Source organism: Prionailurus viverrinus, chromosome D1 (genome assembly GCF_022837055.1).
Source record: "Prionailurus viverrinus isolate Anna chromosome D1, UM_Priviv_1.0, whole genome shotgun sequence".
Taxonomy (NCBI): Eukaryota; Metazoa; Chordata; class Mammalia; order Carnivora; family Felidae; genus Prionailurus; species Prionailurus viverrinus.
This window is the reverse complement of record NC_062570.1, coordinates 60,052,327-60,069,020: the sequence shown is the minus strand read 5'-3', so window position 1 is coordinate 60,069,020 and position 16,694 is coordinate 60,052,327. Positions and strand designations below refer to the sequence as shown.

General features: G+C 40.1%; 1 protein-coding gene across 7 annotated transcripts in view; it reads left to right on the top strand.

Moving 5' to 3' along the window:
- NUP98 (nucleoporin 98 and 96 precursor) overlaps positions 1–15,071 on the top strand; it is a 119,733-nt gene extending 104,662 nt beyond the window's left edge. For all 7 annotated transcript variants that reach the window (XM_047824239.1, XM_047824242.1, XM_047824238.1 and 4 more), the window contains 5 exons: positions 847–1,068; positions 3,264–3,505; positions 8,597–8,751; positions 13,493–13,604; positions 13,696–15,071. In XM_047824239.1, coding sequence (XP_047680195.1) covers positions 847–1,068; positions 3,264–3,505; positions 8,597–8,751; positions 13,493–13,604; positions 13,696–13,913 — 949 coding nt within the window. In that variant the 3' untranslated portion in view covers positions 13,914–15,071. The remainder of the gene's footprint in view (positions 1–846; positions 1,069–3,263; positions 3,506–8,596; positions 8,752–13,492; positions 13,605–13,695) is intronic.
- Positions 15,072–16,694: the final 1,623 nt, after the last annotated feature.

Here is a 16,694-nt window from a genome sequence, read left to right as displayed (position 1 = left end):
GGACAGATTACAGAGCATTTCCATCATCCCACAAAGTTCAGTTTGACAACACTGGTCTAGAAAAATTCTGTTCATTACCTGAGAAGTGTTAAAAAGTTATAAAATGTCTGGATCTTAGGTGAAAAGGAAAATTATTGATTGGTAGTCTAAGCTCTAAAACTTAGAAGCATGAGATTTTACTTTCTACTATTCTTACGATCTGGAATTGCAAGCTAAGAACTTTACACATTAACTAGTCCAGGACCATTGAAATCTTTGGGCTCCCAGCAGAAGAAAAGGTAAAAGTCTGTATAGGGACACTTTAAAAACCCAGGACACCTGAATGTCCTTATATAAAAAATACTCCCCACTGTAGACAAAATCAGAGGCAAAAATTATAAACCATAGAAGGAAATAACCATCATGAAGACTAGTTAGCTGTTGGAGAGTTAGCACTCCGACAGCTCCATATAATAGAGAAGTTTGAAAGATCCTAAGATAACTATGTGTTTTAAATGGTTAAGAAAGGTATCAACACTAAAGCAAAGGAATGAAGAGTAAGAGTTATGAAGACTCTGTGTACCAGGACAATAAATATCTAGGCCAAACAAATACCAGCATGCCTGTCAGATCCCACAGCCACAGAAGAGGAGCTGCCTTCATTTTTGGTAGGCTCTGTAATCTGGCTGAACCTAGAAGTAGATTGATACAGCACAATCTCAGAAGGAGACCATGTGGTCTATAACGCTTCTGTTCTAGGGTACCTGCCTTTATTATCTCCTAAGCCATAGCCAGAACAGTTGATTTGTTCAGTGCAGGTGGTCTGCTGCCTTGATGTGGTAACACTCCGCACATTCTCCTTTGCAGACATTATGATCTCAACCAGCTGTTGGAGCCTCGAAGCGTAACAGCAGATCCTTTGGATTACCGCCTAAGCTGGCACTTGTGGGAGGTGCTGCGGGCTCTTAACTATACTCATCTCTCAGACCAGTGTGAGGGTGTGCTGCAGGCCAGTTTTGCTGGCCAACTGGAAAGTGAGGGCCTCTGGGAGTGGGCCATCTTTGTCTTCCTGCATATTGACAACACAAGGTGAGTGAGATGTCATGAACCCACGAGGTACACCTAGGGCTACAGGGGCAAAGAATCAGTCTCTTAGGGTTTAATTCATTAAGTAAGCGTCTAGAATGTATTTTCGGTCCAGCCTTGTGATAAACCTTAAGACCGTTCAGTCCACAGCTGTCTCTGTATTCACGTGAACAAGTTAGAAGTGAGACTGTCTTGAGTTTAGTGCCAAATAATGCTGTTTCTCAGGAGAGATCTCTGTGAACTGCAGTGATCATGGAAAACTTTAGACAAGAACAGGAAATAATTAAGTAGAAGAGGAAGGGTATATCCACATGGGGCAACCCATTAACACAGACATAGATTCAGTTGAATGTGGCATGTTTAGGTATGCAGAAATAATACTTGCTGAGCTGCCTCAGTGGATCTGTGAAGTGATATAATGAGTTGGCAGGGAGCGCCCCTGACTTTTTCTCTCTGTTGCCTTTCTCCCTCTCTGGCCTTCCCTTGCCATCCACCCACGCCTACCCCTCAAGTTTGGTAGCATCATATTTACCAATATATCCTTACTTAGGTGTGTTAGGATTTGGTTCTCTATCCTGAAATCGCCTTTTCCCCATGGTGTGAATGAGATAAATTGATGGAGATTTTTTTTCTGTTAATGGTAGTAGCATGGCATTACACTAGTAACAAAAACATTTATATAGTACTTTGTTGCATAGTACTTTTATATGGATATACACTCTGTTGTAAATACTTTATATCAAAATTAGTGTTCATAATGACTTTATAAGGTAACACTCTTACAATCTCTGTTTTACAGATGAGCAGCCCAAGGCAGGGAGAGAGTAACTTTTGCTCAAGGTCACATAGCTAGTAAATGGCAGTCTTCCAACTCAAGACATCCAGAGTCCGTGCTCTTAATCATTATGCTGCATTAACTGTCATGTGATACAGTGTGAAAAGGAGTTGAGTTTTGTAGTCAGACTTGCCTCAGTTCTAGATCCATCATGTACTCACTTTGACCTGGAGTAAAGCTTACTCTTTATCTATAAAATCATAATATTAATCTGTATCTAATCAAAGGTGGTTGTGGGATTAAAGGAGGAAAAGTTAGGGCACCTGGCTGACTTAGCCAAGTGTGTGACTCTTGATCTTCATTTGGGTCATGAGTTTGAGCCCTATGATGGGCATTGAGATTGCTTAATTCAATTTTTTTTTTCTTTTTTTACAGAAAGAGAGTAGAAGTATAAAGCATCTAGCACAGCCTTCCCTTAAAGGAATTTCCCTCTTCTCCCTTACCAGGAAGCAAAATTATTTCATACTTTTCCTTTGAGTTTATTTAAATAAATTCATGGGGAATTTCAGAGGTTAAAAGTCTGGCTAATAAAACTGATGATTCAGAGTAGGCTCAAGCAGATCCTATTTCTGTTTGTTTATTTAATTTATTCAAGTTATCTCTGTATCCAATATGGGGCTCAAACTCACCACCCCCTACTGAGCCAGCCAGGTGCCCCGATAAAGAATTTTTAAAAGAAACAGTTAAGATGAGATTGGGGGGTCCTCGAAAAGCCTTGAAAGGTGTTCAGAAAAGAATCTAAAATGAGAATACTTGTTTTGATTTGAAATTTAAATGGCTGGTCCTTTGGCCCAGATAGATAAGGACTCTAAGGGGACTTGAGATCAGAAAGAATGAGGGTAGCCTAAATCTAGAGGTAGAGAGAAATGAATTAGGAAAGTTGGTAGTTTTGAAGGGGAAAAAAAAGCAAACAAGGACCTGGAAGAGGCCTTACCTTTAAAAACTACTTCGTTTACTTGTACTGACCATATGGGAGAAAAGGAAGGAAGAAGGTTGGGAATGAACTGCAAACAACTGCTCTGTGCAGAATAGCATTCTCCTATCCTAGTCCTTGATCTCCTGTTACAAGAAAGAAAATAAGAAAAAGAAAGGGAAAGCCTTTTCTTAGCCCTAGACAACCTTTCCTAGAGTATTAGTTTTCAGGCTTTTTTGATCATGAAAATATAACGTGCTTAGATACTATTTCATTTAAAAAATAAATGTAGATATGGTGACTTTTTTTTTTTTAAGTGAAGTTTGAAGTCCAGTAAGGGTTAAGACTTGCAGTTTGAGAGACTATCCCATGGATCACTCTGCGTTGTCTGAGGCAGTCTTCTCCATCAATGAAGATAGAATTTATTCAGCATTGTCTTTCTTCTTGCAGCGTGCGTGAGAATGCTGTTCGAGAGCTGCTTACCCGGCACTGCCAACTATTGGAGACCCCTGAGTCTTGGGCTAAGGAGACTTTCCTGACCCAAAAGCTTTGTGTGCCTGCTGAGTGGATTAATGAGGCCAAAGCAGTGAGAGCACACATGGAATCTGACAAGCATTTGGAGGCCCTCTATTTGTTTAAAGCTGGACACTGGAACCGCTGCCACAAACTCATCATCAGGCACTTAGCTTCTGGTGAGTCCTTCTAGGGCCCGTGTCTCCTGAAATTACCCCAAATTCTTCCAGTCTCTGAATGCCATGATTAGTCTGGCCAGAGATGATATTCTCTATGGGACTTTGAGGTCTTGCATCAGATTACACTTTGCAAGAGTTCTCTGTGCAGAGGAAACGTGGCCTGGAGGGGCTAGAGGGACAGGTCGACAGCAATATTGTTACGTCACCATTTGCCAAGGATATGCTTGATATGCATGAATTATGTTAAACTCTTCGTGTACTTAGGGAATTTTATTCACCAAAATTAAAAAAGAGATATTATAACTGATACCATAGAAATACAAAGGATCATTAGAGACTACTGTGAACAGGTACATACCAACAAATTGGACAATCTTGAAGAATTGGATAAATTCCTAGAAACATATAGCCTTCTAAGACTGAATCATGAAGAAATAGAAAATCTGAACAGACCAGTTACTAGTAAAACAGATTAAATTGGTAATCAGAAAACTCCCTTGGGGTGCCTGGGTGGCTTGGTCGGTTAAGCGTCCGACTTCGGCTCAGGTCATGATCTCACGGTCTGTGAGTTCGAGCCCCGCGTCAGGCTCTGTGCTGACAGCTCAGAGCCTGGAGCCTTTTTCAGATTCTGTGTCTCCCCCTCTCTCTGCCCCTCCCCTGTTCATGCTCTGTTGTCTCTGTCTAAAAAATAAATAAATGTTAAAAAAATTAAAAAAAAAAACAAAAAACTCCCTACAAATAAAAGTCCTGGACCAGATGGCTTCACTAGTGAATTCTACCTAACATAGAATTAATACCAATCCTTCTCAAACTCTTCCAAAAAATAGAAGAGGGGAGAATACTTCCAAACTCATTTTATAAGATCAGCATTATCCTAATATCAAACCAGACAAGGATATCATAAGAAAAACCATATTGGTACAGACCAATATTCCTGATGAACATAGATGTAAAAATTCTCAGCATATTATTAGCAAACCGAATTCAGCAATACATTAAAAGGATTATACACCATGATCAAAAGGGATTTATAACAGCGATGGTTTAACCAAACAGTGTGATACACCATATTAATAAAATGAAAGATAAAAACCCTATGATCGTCTCAAGAGATGCAGGAAAAGTATTTGACAAATTCAGCATCCATTTATGATAAAAACTAGTTGGCATAGAAGGAGCATACCTCAATAATAAAGGCCATATATGACAAACCCACAGCTAACATCATATTCAATGGTGAAAAGCTTTCAGCTTTTCCTCTAAGATCAGGAAGAAGACAAGGATGCCCACTTTCACCACATTTGTTCAACATAATATTAGAAGTCCTTGTCAGAGCAGTTAGTCAAGAAAAATAAATAAGAGGCATCCAAACTGGAAAGGAAGAAATAAAACTGTATTGTTTGCAGATGACATGATGATTATATATAGAAAACCCTGAAGACTCCACCAAAAAAACTCTTGGAATAAATGAATTCAGTAAATTGCAGGATACAAAATCAAAATATAGAAATCTGTTGCAATTCCATATACTAATAATGAACTATCAGAGAAATTAAGAAAACAATCCTATTTTCAATTGCATCTAAAAGAATAAAATACCTAGGAATAAATTTAACCAAAGAGATCAAAGACCTATACCCTAAAAACTATGACAGTGATTAAAGGAAATTAAAGACCCAAAAAAATGGAAAGATATTCCATGCTTGTGGATTGTAAGAATTGATATTGTTAAAATATCAATCTACTAAAACAGTCTACAGATTCAGTGCAATTTCTGCCAAAATTCCAGTGGCATTTTTCACAAAAGTAGAACAAACAACTCTAAAATATGCGTGGAACCACAAAAGACCTCCAGTAGCCAAAGTGATCTTGAGAACGAAGAACAAAGCTGGAGACATCACACGCCCTGATTTCAAATTCAGTTACAAAGCTGTAAGAAACTAAAACAGTATGGTATAGGCCTGAAAACAGACACATAGATCATTGGAACAGAGTAGAGAGACCAAGGGGGTGCCTGGGTGGCTCAGTCGATTAAGTGTCCGCTCCTGATTTCAACTCAGGTCATGATCCCACATTCATGAGTTCAAGCCCCATGTTGGGCTCTGCTTAGGATTCTCTTCCCCGCCCCTCCCCTCTCTGCTTGTGCTCTCTGTGTCTTAAATCTAAAAAATAAACTTTAAAATCAAGAGTAGAAAGCCCAGAAATAAACCCACACGTATGTGGTCAATTAATTTATGACAAAAGAGCCAAGAATATACAGTCTTCAATAAATGGCATTGGGAAGACTGGACAGCCATATGCAAAATAATGAAACTGGACCATCGTCTTACACCATATACAAAAGTTAACTCAAAATGGATAAAGACTTGAACTGTAAGACCTGAAGGCATAAAACTAGAAGAAAACATAGGTAGTAAGCTCCTTGACATCCATCTTGATGATGATTTTTTTTTTTTTTTTTTTTTTTTGGATGTGACACCAAAAGCAAAGGCAACAAAAGCAGAAATAAATGGGACTACATCAAGCTAAAAGCAGCACCTGAGTGGCTCAGTCAGTTGGGTGTCTGACTTCAGCTCAGGTCATGATCTCGTGGTTTGTGAGTTCGAGCCCTGCTTCAGGCTGTGTGCTGTGTGCTGACAGCTCAGAGCCTGGAGCCTACTTCAGATTCTGTGTCTCCCTCTCTCTCTCTGCCCCTCCCCTGCTAACGCTCTGTCTCTCAAAAATAAATAAATGTTTAAAAAAAAATTTAAAGAACTCCTAAAAATAACCAAAAAAAACCTGATTGAAAAATAGGCAGAGGAAAATGCCTGGGTGGCTCAGTCGGTTGAGCATCTGACTACAGCTCAGGTCATGATCTCACGGTTCGTGAGTTCGAGCCCCACGTCAGGCTCTGTGCTGACAGCTCGGAGCCTAGAACCTGCTTTGGATTCTGTGTCTCCCTCTCTCTCTGTTTCTCCCCTGCTCGCTTGTTCTCTCTCTCTCTCTCTCTCTCTCTCAAAAATAAGTAAAGATTAAAAAATTAAAAAAAAAATAGGCAGAGTATCGAGTAGACATTTTCCTAAATAAGATATATATAGATGGCTCACAGTTACATGAAATGATGTGTGCCACTAATCAGAAATGCATATCAAAACCACAGTGAGATACCACCTCATCCCTGTTAAAATTGCTGTTGTCAAAAAAAATTAAATAAGGCTGGTGAGGATGTGGAGAAAAGAACCCTTGTGCACTGTTAGCGGACATGTAAATTGGTGCAGCCGCTATGAAAAACAATATAGAGGTTCCTCAGAAAATTAAGAATAGGGGCACCTGGGCCCCTCAGTCTGTTAAGCATTCAACTTTGGCTCAGGTCATGATCTCGTGGTTTGTGAGTTCAAGCCCCACATCAGGCTCTGTGCTGACAGTCCAGGGCCTTGGAGCTTACTTCAGATTCTGTGTCTCCCCCTCTCTCTGCCTCTCCCCACTTACACTGTGTCTCTTGCTCTCTCAAAAAGTAAATAAAATAAACATTGGGGTGCCTGGGTGGCCGAGTCGGTTAAGCATTCGACTTCGGCTCGGGTCAGGATCTCACGATTTATGAGTTCGGGTCCACGTCAGGCTCTGTGCTGACAGCTCAGAGCCTGGAAGCCTGCTTCGGATTCTGTCTCCTCCTCTCTCTGCCCCTCCCCCACTTGTGCTCGGTCTCTCTCTGTCTCTCAAAAATAAATAAATGTAAAAACAATTTTTTAAATAAAAAAGTAAATAAACATTAAAAAAGAAAAAAGAAAAGAAAGTTAAAAATAGAACTACCTACCATATGATTCAGTCATTCCATTTCCAGGTAGCTATCCAAAAGAAAAAATGAAAACACAACTCGAAAAGATACATGAAACTCCATATTCATTGCAGCATTATTTACAGTAGCCAAGATAGGGAAACAACCTAAGTGTCTATCAGTGGATGGATAACGAAAACTGTGTGTGTGTGTGTGTGTGTGTGTGTGTGTGTGTGTGTGTATTGTATATATAGGCAATGGATTATTATTCAGCCATAAATAAGAATGAAATCTTAGTATTTGCAACAATATGGATGGACCTCAAGGCATTATGCTAAGTCAGAGAAAGACAAATACTGCATGATGTCACATTATATGGGGAATCTTTAAAATAAGAAAAAAATAAAAAGGCTTATAGATACAGAGAACAGATTGGTGGTTGCCAGAGAGGTGGGAGGTGGAAGTGGGCAAAATGAATAAGGGAGTCAAAAGGTACAAACTTCCAATTACAAAATAAATAAGTCATGAGGATGAAATACACAGCATGGCAACCATAGTTAATAATACTGTGTTGCATGTTTGCAACTTGCTAATAATAGAGGGGGAGCCAGGCTGACTCAGTCAGTGGAGCATGCAACTCTTGGTCTTGGGGTTGTGAGTTCAAGCCCCATGATGGGTGTAGAGGTTACTTAGAAATCTTTAAAAAAAAGAAAGTTGCTAATAGAGTAAATCTTAAAAGTTCTCATCAGAAGAAAAAAATAATTCTGTATGGTAACATAACCAGACATTGTGGTTGATCATTTTGCGATATATGCAAGTATTGAATTGTTATGTTGTGTATCTGAAACTAACATAATGTTATAGGTCAATTATGTCTCAAGAAAGAAAACAGAGGGGTGCCTGGGTGGCTCAGTTGGTTAAGCATCTGACTCTTGATTTCAGCTCAGGTCATGATCTCACAGTTTCATGAGTTCTAGCCCCATGTCAGACTCTGCACTGACAGTGCAGAGCCTGCTTGAGATTCTCCCTTCCTCTCTGCCCCTCCCTGGCTCATACCCTCTTCTTCTCAAAAATAAATAATAAATTAAAGAAAAAAAAAAAAGAAGAAAAAGAAAACAAAAAAACACCCAGATGTCTCTGGGGAACTGAAGCAAGAACTTTTACACATTTTTCTTTGGAGAATTTCAGGATATCTACTTGAAATATCTATGCAATTCTCTAGTTTGACCCAACATTATTTCCCCTTCCTTCCTGTTTTGGATTTCTGTCATGTCATCTGTGTACTTTTGAGAACCTATACTTGTGCAGACATAGTGCTTAATATTTTGTTTCTTCAGATGCCATCATTAATGAGAACTATGACTACCTGAAGGGGTTCTTGGAAGACCTGGCACCTCCAGAGCGCAGCAGCCTAATCCAGGACTGGGAAACATCAGGACTTGTTTACTTGGACTATATTCAGGTCATGGAGATGCTTCACCAGATACAGCAGGTACCTGAGTCTTTGAACTACTGCTTGGTTTTCCTTTTCCCTGGCCATTAAAGCCACAGAGACCTCAAAAAGCCTGAGCGACCACTTGAAAAACTTAATGGCAAAGATAGAATGGTCAGTGCAAAAGGGATGTTTTGATGAGACTAATTTGCTGTAATCATTATGACAGCTGTATCAAAACTTAAAAAAAAACTTCTGTTTTGTACTTATTACCAGTGGTACGTACAGTAGACATGCCCGAGGCTTGTCCATAGTCTCCCCTTGTCTAGCCCTAGTTTGAGTGAACAACTCAGGGATGAGAGAGATAGGAAGGTCAGAGATTTGGTGAAGGTAGTTTCATACATCATTTGGCATGTTTAAAATTGCAAATATTGGGGCGCCTGGGTGGCGCAGTCGGTTAAGCGTCCGACTTCAGCCAGGTCACGATCTTGCGGTCCGTGAGTTCGAGCCCCGCGTCAGGCTCTGGGCTGATGGCTCAGAGCCTGGAGCTGCTTCCAATTCTGTGTCTCCCTTTCTCTCTGCCCCTCCCCCATTCATGCTCTGTCTCTCTCTGTCCCAAAAATAAATAAACGTTGAAAAAAAAAATTTTTAATTGCAAATATTAACAATTTTTTTAGTCTTCATTAAAATGTATTGGGGTCAGTCTTGATAAGATCATAAGAGAGACCTCCATTGCTTATAGCACAAAGACCAAACTCTGGAATATAGAATTAAAGCCCATATAAAGGCTTTTACCTTTCACTCCTGCTTATTCCTACTAGTGTTACCCCCACATTCCAGATGCCACCTTCTCTAATCACACTAAATTACTCATAGATTTTCCAGCAGAATTTGTTTTATTTCACTCTTGAGCACACATACATTCATCCTTTAAGATCTGCATTGCTGGGGGCACCTGGGTGGCTCAGTCAGTTAAGCATCTGACTCTTAGTTTCTGCTCAGGTCATGATTTCCTGGTTCCTGGGATGGAGCCCTCCCTACATGGGGCTGTGTGGTCACGGCACAGAGCCTGCTTGGGATTTTCTGTCTCCCTCTACCTCTATGCCCATAGCCCCCTCTCTCTCAAAATAACCTTAAAAAAAAAAAATCTACATTGCTGTAAGCTCTACTTTGTTCTCGTTTTCCCCAAGAAATGTTTATTGCACTTTATTTTTTACTACCAAAGCACTTGGTACATTAGTCTACTAACTTTATTTTAGTTACTTATCTACATCTGTCTTGCAGTTATCATGAGCACCTTTTGGGGAGATCTTCTTTAAGATTAAAGGTAATAGAACATAGAGATTAAGAATCGAGTTCTAGAGCCAAACTGTTAGATTCAATTAATGGTTCTCTCACTCATTAGCTATGTGACCTTAAGCAAATAAGTTAATGGCACAGATTATCATAGATATCTGACAGTTGTCACAAAGCTTAAACAAAATACACTGTGTTTTAGCAGACTACTTTATATATACTAAGTGCTTAGTAATTATTATCTGTTACCTTTATCAGAATCCCCACTACTAGCATAGTGCCTGGCACATAATATGCATAACTTATTTGCTACATGTTTAAGATGGATTAAGAGCATCATCCCTAAATTATCACTGAAGAAAACTCTTTTCTAGTTGAACATTAATACTTTAACACAATTTAGTTGTTGAGAACTTACTATGTCCCAAGCACTGGTGGATTTGGGGTATATGAAGGTAAGCAGTAGTGTATGTTTTACCCTTACCAAAGTAATAATTTTGTTGAGGAAGATATTTCCAGGTAAACCAACAGTTACTGTAGAATGATACGTGTAAGGATTAAGCACAGAGTATCTTACAGCAACACATAAATTGAGTACCTAACCCAGTCTGAGGGTTATAGTAAAGCTTTCTAGAAGTGAGTCTCATTTCTTTCAGATGAAAAAGAAGGATGGGTGGGACAGAATGCTTTAGCAGAGAGAATAGCGTAAGTATGAGTCTAGAGATCAGAGAGATTGTAGTGCTTCCAGTGAACTTTTAATAAGAGTAAGTATTGGTGTGTGGAGTGGAAAGGGAAACCGTGTAGGTGTAGTAAAATCACAAAATCTCTCACCTGGACTGCTGTAGTAGACACCTAATTGGCCTCCCTGCTTCTACACTTGTTCCTTTACAATTTATTTCCACACAGCAACCAAAGTGATCCTCTTTTTTTTTTTTTTAATTTTTATTTTAACGTTTATTTATTTTGAGAGAGTGAATGAGTGGAGGAGGCACAGAGAAAGAGAATCCCAAGCAGGCCTCAGTGCTGTCAGCACAAAGCCCAATGCAGGGCTCGATCTCCTGACCAGGAGATCATGATCTGAACTGAAATCAAGAGTCAGATGCTTAACTGGCTAAGCCACCCAGGTGCCCCAGAGTGATCTAATATACAAATCATATAATCTCACTCTAAAATCATTCCAGGGGCTTGTCATTTCACTTAAAATAAAGTGCTCCTTAGGAAGTCTTAAAAGCTCTGCATGAATAATTCTTACCTTTTTCATGCCATGGACCTCCTTGACAGTCTGGTAAAGCCCATGGATGGCTGTCTAATGTGTTTTGTTGCAAAAATTTGAATACATGGGATTACAAAATAAACCACTTATGTTAAAATATAGTTACCAAAATATTAAGAACTTATAGTAAGTAATAAGTGCTTTATTAAGATCTTAAATAACAAGCTCAGCAGTGGATCTTCTAACTACTCTAATTTTGAAATACTACATTTAAAAATCACTAACAACTGTAATGTAATATGAAAATAGCTGTGATTTCTGCTGATGACAAAGTCACAGTTATTGCTTGACATCCACATTAATAATTAAATGCTAATTTTTAGTAAAAAAAAATTTTAGTAAAAATTTTTCCCAGTCCAAGTTCACAGACTTTCAAAATTCTAAGGACCCCAGTTATGATCCACTGGTATATAAAACCTCTCCAGTTTTATCTTTTTCTATTCTCCTCTTTAAACTCTGCATTTTAAACTGCTTTTAAACTCTGCACCCAGGTACCTGGATAGTGCTCAGTTGGTTGAGCGTCTGACTTCAGCTCAGGGCATAATCTCGCAGTTCATGAGTTCGAGCCCTGTGTTAGGCTCTGTGCTGGCAGCTAGGAACCTGGAACTTGCTTCGGATTCTGTGTCTCCCTCTTTCTGCCCCTCCCCCCACTTGCTGTCTTTCTCAAAAATAGACATTAAAAAAAATTTTTTTTTAACTGCATTTTACCATTCTTTGCATTCCCATCTTGTAGTTTTAGCTGTTCTCTTGGCCTAGAAAGCTTGACCCTCTTGTTATCAAGGTCTCTAGTTAGATATGACCTTCCTCAATGAAGCCTTTCCTGATCCCCCAATCTGAAGTAGCCATCTAGTTTTTTCTACCACATTACCCTCTTTGAATCATCTGCATAGCTTATGATTCTTTAAGATTTATTTCCAACGGTTTCTTTATTTTCTATGAATTTCTTGAGAGCAAAGACCTCATTTTATTTACCACCTTTAAAAGTCCAGTTGAAGACTGGATTATTTTGGATAAAAAAGTACTTGTAGAGGTGTTAAATGGTAGATTCTGCAAAGCCCAAAAATAGATTCAATGAGAGAGATACTTCGTGGAAGGGTTGAAGGAGCATTTGGTGAAGGAGGAGGTATTAGTATAGTTAATGTAAGAGTTTGAGAGAAGAGGGCTAACCAAGAGTCACATGTGAGACAAACAGGAATAAGATGCTGCTGGAAAGTATTCAGAACATAATAAAGAATAAAAAATACAGGGTTCCTGGCTGGCTGAGTTGGAAGAGCATGCAACTCTTGGGTCATGAGTTGGAGCCCCACACTGGGGGTAGAGATTACTTAAATAAATGAACTAAAAAAAAATTTTTTTTTTAAAGAATAAAAATACAGGGGTTCCTGAGTGGCTCAGTTGGTTAAGCAATTGACTTCGGCCCAGGTCGTGATCACCCGGTTCGTGGGTTCAAGCCCCACATTGGGCTCTCTGCTGACAGCTCAGAGCCTGGAGCCTGCTTCAGACTCTGAATCTCCCTCTCTGTCTTCCCCTCCCCTGCTCACGCTCTGTCTCTTTCCGTCTCTCAAAAATAAATAAACATTAACAAAAATAAAAAGAGTAAAAATACAGACTTGCTTTTTAGAAAGGTCACTCTGGCTAACCAGATAGATGGTAGGGAAAAGGATGTAATGGGGATGACACTGAAGATAGTGATCAAGGTTTTAAGTAATGATAACCTCAGCTAGGGTAAGTGGGCCTGGAAAGGGGAGTGGAAAATTGGAATATTAAGCTAAAGATTTAGTAATCATCAGCACATTAATCATAATTGAAGCCATAGGAATGGATCGCGACACATAGAGGGCATACAGTGAGAAGAGGGCCCTGTGGTATTTTAGAGAGGGTTGTGAACGTGGAGTTAGGATACCTAAATTAAATACTAGTTTGGGCTCCACTTTTTACTTACTGTGCATTCTTAAGAAGTCATACAATTTCTCTGAGCCCAGATTTATCTGTATTTTTGGTGCCATGTTAAAGCTTGCTAGTTAAAATGGTTCATGAATGCTAATCTCCATACTTGCCCAATCTGGGGCTCTATGTACTATATGTTACTTTCCTCTGGTGGATTACTGCTGAGGTTGCGCCTTGTCCCTCGGGTTTTCTCTGTTGTTTCAGAGCATTGCATAGTCAGTCTATGGATAGAATTGGGTGAGGGGACCTCCTCTTGGCCTAACTGGTTTCTCTGCTTCTTTGTAGATGGATTGCTCGGTTTATGAGATGGAGCAGTTACACACCAAAGTGACCTCACTGTGCAACCGCATACAGCAGATCCAGTGTTACAATGCCAAGGATCGCCTGGCCCAGTCAGGTAAGCCTCCGTCCTTTCCCTGCTTCCTGCCCTGATGCCCTCCCTTCCCACCCCTCATCCTTGGTCCCCACTCCATTTTTTTTCTCTCCAGACATGGCCAAACGTGTAGCCAACCTGCTGCGGGTGGTATGGAGCCTTCGGCATGCCCCTGATGCAACCTCCGACTCAACACCAGACCCTCAGCGAGTCCCTTTGCGTCTCTTGGCTCCCCACGTTGGCCGACTCCCCATGCCTGAGGACTATGCCTTGGAGGAACTGCGTGGTCTCACACAGTCCTACCTTCGAGAATTGACTGTTGGAAGCCAGTGAACCCCAAGTTCCTCCCAACACACTCACATGCTCATTCACACTCACCACACAAAGATCCTTTGCATTGAGTTGATTGGCACTGTTTGCCATTCTCTTGGTTAGCTGTGGAATCCATCCTGTTTTCCTGCTGCCCCAAGCAGCAGCCTCCATTTGTTCAGGGCTTTTCTTAATACTGAACAAAACGTAAGGGCTTTTGGAACCCAAAAAGGAGTCAAGCCTCTTTTTACCATCCTTAAAAAATCGTTCTTTTTTTTTTTTTCCTTTTGAAAAATGATCAATAAAACACCTTTGGCAGAATCCCCCCCCCAGAGAACCAGGGAATCTTTTTCCACTCTCAGCCATTCTGGATCTTGTGGCCCTCCATGCCAGCCTGCTACCCTACTCCTACCTCAGCCCTTTTATACTAGGACAAATGTGTTAATCAAAGACTGTCCTTCCTTAACAGATGAACTATCCACACAAGGAAGGAGAATCTCTTAAGTAGGTTGATGACTTAACACTGTTTTAGAGTCCAAAGAGGGTTGGACTGAGTTAGGAAGCAGTAACAGGGTCTTTCTGACTCATTTAGGGTAGAAGTCAGTGCCTGCCGTGGAGGGATGAATCTTCAAGGCTTGTTTGTTCTGCCTTGAATGTTGCATGAACACCAAACCTTTCCTGCTACCATGTGCAGGAACTCTTAGTCACAGACACCATGTCTCTGGGAAGCTCCAGAACTCAGTTTGATCCCTGGTTTTCAGTCATCTTGCTAGGCCTCCATTCTGGATTTCCCTGAAGAGTTTGGATAAAACATGGCAGGTTGGGTAACCCTCCTCATCCTTTCTCTTCTAGCCCAAAGCATTTCCTACCCATTGTCTACAGTCCTAGAACATAAAACCATTACTGAGGCAGGCAAGGAGCTTGGCTTTAGGGGCTTTAGTGGAGGGCCTTTGCTACACTGCTGCCAGCTATGGGGAGTCCCAGGTAAAGACCTGTGACAGCTGGTATTAGGTCTGTCACAGACAACATGGCCACCTCTAGGTCTTTATGCATGAAGATTATGTAAAGGTTTTTATTAAAAAGTATATATATATATATATAAATAAATGATCTAGATTATTTTCTTCTTTTTCTGAAGCTACTTTTCTTAAAAAAAATAAATAAAATGAAATGTTTATAGCATTCCTGCTATTGGCCTTTTCCCTTTGTGTTTTTTGAGCCTTCTTACCCCAAGGAGCTTTATAGTAGCCTCAGTTGATCTGCAATCTAAACGGAGATGGGGCATGGGTTAAAGAAAGAACAATCAAAGGCTAAATTTATGAGCAAATTTAGGGGTGAGTGGGTTGAGATTATTAATCCTGTTTATATAAAAATATTTATAAGCATTTTTTTATGTGCTTGGATTCCCAGTGAGGGATCAGGGAAGCGTCTCATTGCCTTTAGGGTTCAAAGCCTCCTGGCTTTTCTGCTCTGGAGGTTTTGTTTGTTTTTAAAACTTGGATCATACTCATGTTCCATTGTGTAATGGGGTTAATGATCTTTTATATTGCTGCTAAACAGACCTGTTTTGCAGAGGGAGCAAATGGGTCTGATGAGTACTATTTGTGGTGGGGTGGAGGTCGTTTGTTTGTTTTTTGGTCTGTTAAACTGAAGGTGTCAGCAAATTCCAATTAGGATTAGGCCAAAGACACTGGGACATGGAGGAATTCGGAATTTGGAGCTAAAGCAGAGTAGGTCTGGGGCTTCCCTTTAATTTAGACCCGCAAGGACAAGGGTAACTCAGCTGGGAATCTCCGTTACTGACTGTGAACCTGAGTCACAGAGCATTACTGGGCTTCTAGCAAAGAATTCCTGTTCTGGTTTCCTTGTGAGAGAGGTGTTGTGTGAAAAGTATATGTGCCTTAGAAATGGTTAGCCTTTAGAAGTGTTAAAGAATTGTGAATATGTGCAGTGTTTCCTCTTAGGACAAGTATTTCATATCCATGTATTTTTTGAAGGCTGTATGTCAGATGTTTATCATAGCAGCTATGTTACATCACAGACAACAGACTTACAGTTCAAAGTGAATGATAAGATGAAGCTCTTCTACATTTCAAAACTCCATGTTAAGTTTCTCAAAAACATAAAAACGGGAATCCGTTTTCTCAAAACACTTAACAAAGAGTTATGGAATCTGCAACCTCATATAATACCTAAAATAAGTGTATTTCCTTGGCAGAATGCTGAAGTCAAAGTCAGGAAAGGTCTGGAGATTAAATGTTGGATTAGCCAAACCAAGGCCTGCAGGAGCTGCTCTTTTCAGATGCAGTAGTAGACTCAGCTGCTACTTTGTATTAACTGAAAATTACTTGAGATTTTTTGTTTTTCAAAAAACCAGCTCTTCAACTTATCAATTTTACCAAAGTTCTGTATTGTAATACAGTAAAACCTTGGATTACAAGTAACTTGTTCTGCGAGTGTCCCACAAGACAAACATTTCTAATAAATTTTAACTGGATAAACGAGTGACGTCTTGCAATATGAGTAGTATGTGATGCTGAACGTCACATCACAACTGAGCCAATGGTTTTCTTTCTCCTCTCTCAGTGGGATTGTGGGTGATCACCCCCCATGCTTGGATGCTCAGTCTCAGGCCATGGTGTTTGGCAGAAATCAGTAATTTTTCAGAACGTTGTAAGGTGCCCACAACTGGCATTAGTGTATTTTTTGTCACTGCAAAGCACCTATGGACACTGCTTTGCTTTTCCATACAAGAGTAAGCTTAGGAATGCTTCGCTTCATTCTAGGTCAGGTTGCCTGCAGATA